This window comes from Lucilia sericata, unplaced genomic scaffold (assembly GCF_015586225.1).
Source record: "Lucilia sericata isolate MDLA Ls3-8-SP2 unplaced genomic scaffold, ASM1558622v1 Contig000974F_arrow, whole genome shotgun sequence".
Lineage (NCBI taxonomy): Eukaryota > Metazoa > Arthropoda > Insecta > Diptera > Calliphoridae > Lucilia > Lucilia sericata.
Window position 1 is genome coordinate 131,504 of NW_023994957.1, and position 9,398 is coordinate 140,901.

The window sequence follows — 9,398 nt, forward strand, 5'->3', positions numbered from 1 at the left end:
CTGATTACGGGAAAAATAATTTAAAAAATTTTGTAAAATATTTTTGGTTCACAAAATGATTTTTAGTGGGTTGGAGAGGCATTTTGTTTCGCTTTTTATCGAAATGGGTGTCAAAAGTGTCGTAATTTTTAGCTCATACAGAAAAATATTCCAAAAATTGTTTGGCATTTGGTTTAGTCCATTTCAGAATTTTTTGAAATTTGTATGTCCCTTATAATACAATAAAAGTAGTTTTGCGGACCAGAAATACACTAACAATAATTTTAATTATTTTTCCCGCGACAAGCTTAAAATTGCGGAATTTTTGACACCCAATTCGAAAAGACTGCAGAAAAAAATTTTTGAACATATTGTACTGAGATCAAGATTTTCAATCGCAGTTAGGGAACTGAGGACCTTTTGAAAAAAGTTGTTTTTTACTTTTCCCGTATTTAGTTCATTGAAACGCATCGTTTTAGAGGTATTCCTCCTAAAAAGTGGACACCCTAATGTCGAAGTAAAGAAAAACCAAATGAAATTAAAAAATTTTCAGGAAACTTTTCACCTTTGCGACTTACCTATCATTCCTAGGAAGTTCATATGTAATAGAAATTTGTTTACGGTTTGCTACTTATAGATCTGAACAAGGAAAAAAATTAAAAAAAAAATACTTTTTGCGATTCTGATCATGAAGATAACGTTTTTTTGACTTCATATATTCACAATTTTTATTCTTTGTGATAAGAGCAAGAACATTTCCTCAGAGAGTAAATCAAAATTCCGAACGGTTTGCAAGATATGAGCCTGAGAAAATTATCACTTTTTTCAAAAATGACACCGAGGCCCCAAATCTTTGGGGGCCTATAACTAAAAAAGTGCATGACTTTGGGCAAAGCTGGAAGACAGGGGTCTTCTTATTTTTGGTCTTTTATCTTATAGTGGTGTCCGTACATGGTTATTCAACCATGACTTAAAAAATTACACACAGTGACATTTATGTGTACAAGAATAGTATTTATTTATATCATTATTTGGTAATGAGTTAAAAAAATTTGTACCAAACTTTATATGGATATCTTAATTAACTAATGGGTTATGCGCGTTTAAGTGATTTTCGGGAGGGTACCTTGTATGGGAGCTATGACCAATTATGGACCGATCCAAAAAAAACTTTCACAGTAATATTTCTAAGCATATGGGCAATACTTATGCCAAATTTTATATGGATATCTTAATGTAGTAATGAGTTATGCGCGTTTAAGTGATTTTCGGGAGGGAACCTTGTATGGGAGCTATGACAAGTTATGGACCGATCAGAAAAAAATTTCTCAGTAATATTTCCGTGCATATAAGCAATACTTGTACCAAATTGTATATTGATATCTTAATTAAGTATTGAGTTATGCGCGTTTTTAACTGATTTTCGGGAGGGTACCTTGTATGGGAGCTATGACCAATTATGGACCGATCGGACAAAAATTTCACAGTGATATTTCTATGCATATGGGCAATACTTATACCAAATTTTATATGGATATCTTAATTTGGTAATGAGTTATGCGCTTTTACGTGATTTTCGGGAGGGGACCTTGTACGGGAGCTATGTCCAATTATGGACCGATCCAGAAAATTTTTTCTCTGAATGAATTTAATTGACATAAAATTTTAATTTGTAAAATTTTGTGAAGATATCGACATTGTGACGGAATTTATTAACAAAAAACCCATTTTCCGGGAATATGTACTTTTGTATGGTATTGTTGACCGATTCTGGCAATTTTGAGCAGAGGTCAAGCTCTTGTGTAGAAACGAATGTATGGTGATTTTCTTGGAATTATGTTGCATAGTTTTCGAGAAAATTACATTAGAATGTGTAAAAAATGCTTATTTTTTTTCGAGGTTGTTTTAAATTTTGATTTATAACTTTTCCCGGTGTGAACCGATTTTGAGCATTTTCAATACCAAACAACTTAGGAAAATGAAGAACATTTTGGGTGAATTAGGTTAAACTCTATTGCTTCGTTTTATCGTGAGCGTGTTTTACACAGACAGACGGACATAGCTAAATCGACTCAGAATTTGATAAGGACCCAGAATATATATACTTGGGTCTCAGATGAATATTTCTAGGAATGACAAAGTTATATATACCCTCTATCACCACTGATGGTGGTGTTCACGTGCAAACTGAAGAGGATTTATCTTTTCGAGTGGCAATTGGAGTGGCTTTTATTAATTTCTTAATATTTCTAAAGCCTTGGCCCTTCTTACAATTCATTATACTGTAGCTAGGCTTGCTGTAACACCCACTTTTTCTCTAATTTTTGCTACAGAATCACTTGACTTGGAAGCAAATTTTATGAAATCTCTTCTATCCGCTTTTGTTTGACTCTATATGCAGTTCCATTTATGTTTTCCTAATATTCAAACAGTTTTCTTATAAAATTGCGAATAACATTCTGAATTTGGCCAATTTTTTTTGCAAATTCCTGTGATTTTGGACAGCTTCCAAAAACGCTTGAATTTTGCCATTTTATTCTTTAGTTAATGGCTTACCGCAACCTATTTGTTAAAAAATATATTGTCTACATTCACAGACAATAGAATATGAATGGATTTTACTCACTGCCAAACGGATTTTATTCTGATTGAACCTAATCAAGTGAGATAAAAAATATAGCTAAAAAACGTAGTATGTTAGAAAAAAAGTTATTAAAAATCCGCTATTAGGTATTGCGCTAATTTTTGTCTCACTAGTAAAACCTAAGACATCATGTTATTATTAAAAATTTTAATATTACTAATTAGTCCATTATTTTTTGCAAAAAATTAATTTGAATGTAAACAAAAAAGTGAACGTATTTAAGTGAGCGGGAGTGTATGACGTCGAAGTACAAAATTGTCTAAGAGTGAAATATAACTACATTTAATTGATATATGATCTGTTACAATCGGACTTAAAATGGCGACGTAATTAAAAAAAATATATATTTCTTATATTTTTGGAAATGTTATGACATTTCTTTAATCGGGGGTGACTAATTCAACTTTTTTCCGACCCACCATAGTGTGCACGTTATTGAAGCCAAAATGCTACTTTGGCGTCTATATCCTCTTTATTTCTGCATTGAAAAGTGTCCTGACATAAACGGTTCTTTAGTAAGGTGCCGAACATTCTCCAATTAGTTTTAGACTTATTCCGAAACTTCATCGGCTTTGGTGGTGGCCTGTATTTTGAATCTTATATACCGATGGTCAGAAAATGAGTGCTCGTCCGAAACTCTCCAATCCTGAATTTCGTTTATAAGCTCTTCTGAACATATAGTTATATCTAATACTTCTTCTCTGATTCTATTGACGAAGGTAGCTTTATTACCTAAATATTACCTAAGGCTTGTCCTCTGCAATTGGTGTTTGTACTACGCTAGGTTATATGGTGGGAGTTGGCATCACAACCTATTACAATATCCTTATTTTTCCTTTGTGCCTCTTCAACCAGTTTCATCAGATCTGACGTTGGTGGTAGTGACGGAGAATCGAATGGCAGGTAAACAAATGCAAGGTGTATGTTGCCACAACCTTGCTTTAATCCAGAAACCTTGTTGCGAATCGTCCAAGGTTCCCGGATTAAAGCTATATGTATTTAACCTGTTTTAATTTTAGCCATCAGAGCAGTGTGACCAGGTCTCAAAAAATGTTGCGGCTAAATCCCATCCAAAATAATGCTAGAAAAAATGCTAAATTGATTTTAAAATGCCAAAAAAAAATGCTAAAATTTTTTAAGTGTTTTCATGAGCAATTCATATTAATTTGTAACTGAAATTCATTGTAATTTATAACAAGTAAGAAAGTATATTCTGCCGTGGTTGACCATATGAGTATAAAATTTGATTTATTTTTCGTAATAAAGCATTTATGTTGAATTGAACCTTGGTTCCGATATATTTAAACTAATTTTCTGAGAAAGGCTTTATACATTTGTATATGTATGGGGGCTAGGTAAAATAAAGGACGGACTTTAATCATTTTTTAAAGGTTTTATCATTGGACCAAAAAGCATACGTGCTTATTGTTTTGAAAATTTCAGATTCAGAAAATGATTCTTAACCGATTAGTATACTTAAACGTAGTATAGTGGAGTAGGGTAAAAAATTAAGTTCCGTGGTATTAAGATAAACAGAAATGCTAAAAATTATTTCAAAATTTTTGTAAATTTAGCAATATGTAATGTCTCTAACTTTAAAATATTTCTGAATGCAAAAATTACATTAAAACTCTATTAATTACACTAGTTGCTCATGGTATATAACCTATATGTGTTTTCGGAAGGAAAAGTATAATATTTCTAGTTTTACTTTTTTTATATAAACAATTTTATTTGTCTTCCTCAAAACACTTTAAAAATAGTTTTCATGTCACAAAAATATTGAAAATTCCGTTGAAATAATTTTAAATCTCGGTGAATAGATGTCAGGTTTATAACTCATACTTCCAAGATTTTTTCGGAAAAATATATATGAGAAAGTATGAAATGAATTGAGAGATATATTCAAATCCGTAAGTTTGTAATTCTGGAATAAATTGTCAATAATATTTTCGAAATTTATGTATTTTTTTTTTTTAATTAAAAAAGAAACGTGACAACAAAATTACTAAAAATTTGGTAAAAAAAAAAGAACAGAAAGTAGGATGAGAAAGTCTTAATTATATGTTATTGATTTTTTCTAATACTTATTTTCAATAAATTAACAAGAACTCCTGAAGGATGATAAAAATTAAAACCTCTTTATTTCGTATAGGAAAAAATACAATTTGTTAATTAACCGTCATACATAGCCTTTTCCAAAATTATATGTTTCATTCCATGAGCAAACAAAAAGTATTAGTTTGTATAATAGCGTACTGAACGTATTTGTAAAAATATATGAAATCTCTTGAATTATTTCTATCACCTCGAATTCAAAAGAGCATTGGGTTCCAGAAAAATATTTTAGAATACAACATTTTAAAGTATTCACTTGTATTGGCGTAATTTTAAGTTATTTAGCTTCATGAATCTTTTTGCATTATTTCGAATTACAGTGTAAATTATTACATTTCTCATATTTCTTGTTGCTTGTGTTTGGGTAGACATTTAATTCTGATTTTTTCCGGTTAAACCTATTTCCTATTTCTTTTTTTTTTTTTGTTTATATACTAAAATTGCAAAAAAAGCTAAAAATGGTCACACTGCATCAGAGCGTTGGTAGATGTCTCGCTCCGATAACCTCAATCATGGTCATCCATTAAACTGTCCTCCAGCGAGTTGGTGATTACCTCCTCGGTCTTTGGATTTGACTCCTCCGGATAGCCTGAAGTGGCAAAAACTTTCATTACCTAGTCAGCTAGAAATAATATTGGAATCACGTGGAAACTAATTACTCTTTGGGTGAATAACTAATTATTTTGGTTCGACTAGGTTCAAATAATATGTATCTACTTTAAACAAATTAATAAACTGTTACTAATTTGCTTACAAAAACTTTGCGAATAATAGGTTATATACTCTGTTACAAATTGCAAATAAAAAATTCCTCAGCCAGGATTTGAACTCAGGCATTCAATTGTTTTCTATGTTTCTCACTGACAACTTGTCACCCTTACTCGCAGAATTCTGACTTGAGGTTCCTTTTAGTGAAGTATGGCTTGGCTTATAAGACGGATTATACGGATTATAAGACGGGCTGCTCTTTTTCTTATTAGGTTTATTCTCAGTTGTCAACTAATTAAATAAATCAATATTTATTCACTAATAGCTAAATCTATACGAAAAATGTATGTTTTATTTATATGTATTTATATTTTTAGCGGCTTTTGGGTACCTGGACCAGCGCCGGTTGTTCGAGAAATTGGCCATCTTAAACTAGTTTTACATGAAAAACTAACAGCTAGTCGGCATCGAATGCATTTTATGATAACTGGAAATTATTTGATGTCTTTAAATATTCGTCCAAAGGAATCAGTGACATTGGAAAGTTGGAATTTAACACCACGATTGCCACCTGAAACAGTTTTCAACAAACAGAAATGCTATTTTGTCATGATTACACATGGGTTAGAGCATGAAACTATTAATATAACATTGACACTAAAGGTTTGCAATTCCATTTTAAGAAAATGTCGATTTTTATTCATTTGTAAAAAATCTTATTATTTTAGACTGCTGATGATGATTTTAAGCGTTCTCTTATTGATATTACATTAGTAACCACACATTTTGAGCACAATAAGGAACATACATCAATATTTGCTAATTTACTGGGAAAACTGCCAAGCTGGACATATGCAGTACCATCAGTGGCTTCCCTTAAATCATGGACTTTTTAATTATTAATCGTAGTAATTATAATTTAAGTGAATTAATTATTATTATTATTTATGTTTACGCATTAAAATAATTACTAATTTTGATCTTAAGCTTATAAATTTTAGAAATTTTCATATACTTAAGCCCGTTTTTATTATACTCAATCATCGTAAGTATTATAACAACTTTAAAATTGAATGAGTAAAAAAAAAAAATTCGAATTTAATTTGTTTATGCCATTTAATTTATTGGAGTTTTTAATATATTCCTTGTGTAAATCAGATGTTTTCACGTATAACAACCAATTTTTATAGCTATTAAAAATGTTAGTTTGTATAGATTAGAAATATGATTGTTTCCCAACATTTATTTCTGTAAAAGTTGCAAATAATGACCGACCATTATCTTCTGTTGTACTTTGGGTTATAAAATATTTGTGTGGAATTTCACCTTAAATCCGAAAAAATGTACCAAGTTGCGCCAAAAATAATAAACATTTTTGAGGTAATAAAACAGGTAAAGTTATACAAAAAACTTTATATAATTTGTTGTATTCTTTTAGTAAATGAGTGATATGATAATAAAATTTACCATTATTCTAAAAAGTAGAGAACAGTGGAAATAAATTACGAAAGGATCGACCTATAAATTCCTAAAACTTTACAACATTTCTAAGGCGTATCGATATCGATATTGCAGATAAACCCCCCATAAAAGGGTGTAGGGTATAATTACTCTTATGCTGAAAATAAAGGATCGATTCATAAAGACAATATAAAGCACTGCTCAAAAATATAGCGCATTTTCTGTTTATTATTTTCTCTTTTTATACCATTAAAAAAACTTAAGATAATAATTTTTTTTGCGGTAAATTAAAACATATATTCCACTTTATTAAAACAATATTGAAATTTATTTTAAAATAGCAAAATAACTGCGCTAGAAAATATTTTACGAAACAAGTCCTTAATTATTGATTCAAAATTATAGCGCATTTATAATCAAATTGGCAATAAAATATTCTTAAATGAAATGTTTATCAATATTGGATCTCGGGATGATAAAATACGTCTGCCCCTATATTTTAAGACCCATTTAGTCCCAGTTAGTATTGAGTTGCCTAAGTGTAGCGAACATTTTGGGTTGTTTTGTAACAAATTAATTTTTAGCATTTTACAATCAATTTATGCAGCGATTTTAAATTCTGAAGACATGAATCGTTAATTAATCAATCATAATATAATTTATAAACATTTGATAACAATTTGATCAATTTTTTATTAGAATATTTCCTTGATAGATCCAAAATTTCTGAATTTCGCGCGATAGCATTGAGCGTTTTTAATATTTCAACTAGGCCTATGTTTAAATAGGCCCAAAAATGTGATCACATTTTCTCCAAAAGGTTAAAATTTAGTGACTCTAGTATTTTCATATCCTTAAAAAAAGATAATAGGCCAAGAAAAAGGATGCTAAGACATGCACATGTGCTAACTGAAACACCACCAAAAAATGTTTTTAAAATTCTTAAAAAAAATAAAATTTTTATTTTATTTTCAGAAAATGGAAATTTTAATTTCAAAAAATGGAAAATAGATCTCAATTAGAACGAAAACTATTATTATACCCTTCACCTTCGTGAGAAGGGTATATATAAGTTTGTCATTCCGTTTGTAATTTCCAAAATATAATTTTCCGATCCCATAAAGTATATATATTTTGAATCCTTATAGATAGCGGAGTCGATTAAGCCATGTCCGTCTGTCTGTCTGTTGAAATCAGTTTTCTGAAGACCCCAGATATCTTCGGGATCCAAATCTTCAATAATTCTATCAGACATGCTTTCGAGAAGTTTTCTATTTAAAATCAGCAAAATCCGTTCATAAACAACGGAGATATAAGCAAAAATCCGAGACAACCTCTGAAAATTTCATTAAAAATAAACAACAACAACACTGCTTATTCATTGCCTTTGTATTTTGTTTTTTTTGAGTATTTCGTTTCGTATGTTTGGATGGCTGTGTGTTTCATTGCCTTGTGTATATTGTTTTTGTTTCTTGGTACATTCAATTTCGTTTGGATGGCTGTGTGTTTCATTGCCTTGTGTATATTGTTTTTGTTTTCTTGGTGTATTGAATTTCGTATGTTTGGATGTCTGTTGGTTTTACTGCCTTGTGTATTTTTTTTGTGTGTTTATTTCGTTTAGCGTTGTTGTTGTTCATTATGTTTTGCTATTGCTATAATAATGATATAGTCGGGAAAATGAATTTTTAAATACACTATGCACAGTGGGGCAGAATCGAAATTTTTTGGAAATAAATCTGGCATTTCTAAACGGATCCGTTGAGCGTAGCCAAGGAGTATTCGAGTTTAAGTTTTGAAGATGAACCCCGCAGATGCCCCAGGGACGGCGCTGTGGCGGCTCAAAGTAGGGTACCAACGACATGTAAAATTTTTAAACTCGTGCCATTTTTTTGTTTTTCATCCAAAAGATTTTAATATTTTCTGAAAGCGCTCGACGAAATCTTGAAAAAACATGCTTGGACATACTACTTATCTCTTATAATATCCGAGTTATAGGCATTTAAAAATTTAGTGATACAAAATTTACCATACCTTGGTCAGCCTTTTTTTGAATACTGGGCGTAATTTTGGACCAAATGGACTCATGTTAGTTAGACAACAAAATTTCCAATAATATACAAAAAATTTCAGATCAATATCATTTACAGATCCAAAAATATACGTTTTCTAATTTAAAAATTCAAAAAATTTTAGATTTTTGCCGTTTTTTTGCCAAAAATGTGTCTTAACTCTTTTATTAATAAAATAAAATTTAAGAACATATAACAATTTTATAGTTTTCTAAAAGGTATCTTTACGCAGAACGCTTTGGCGTAAAAAACTTGTCCTATTTTCTGAAAATGTTGCCACTGCGTCCTTCCGAATATGACCTATTTTTTATCAAAACTTCAACTTTGGGCGACATGTTCTAAAATCCCAAAGCTGGGATCAGAAAACTGAAAGCAGTTTTGGAAACCTCAATATGTTTTCTATTTACTCCAAAAGTATT

The 9,398-nt window shown here is 30.4% G+C and overlaps 1 protein-coding gene across 1 annotated transcript in view; it reads left to right on the forward strand.

The window, feature by feature from the left end:
• The window catches only part of LOC119609392 (endoplasmic reticulum metallopeptidase 1-like), a 114,724-nt gene extending 108,286 nt beyond the window's left edge, over positions 1–6,438 (forward strand). The window contains exons 12-13 of the mRNA XM_037964150.1: positions 5,827–6,112; positions 6,178–6,438. Of these exons, the coding sequence (XP_037820078.1) occupies positions 5,827–6,112; positions 6,178–6,345 (454 nt within the window). The 3' untranslated portion in view covers positions 6,346–6,438. The remainder of the gene's footprint in view (positions 1–5,826; positions 6,113–6,177) is intronic.
• The last annotated feature ends 2,960 nt before the right edge of the window (positions 6,439–9,398 follow it).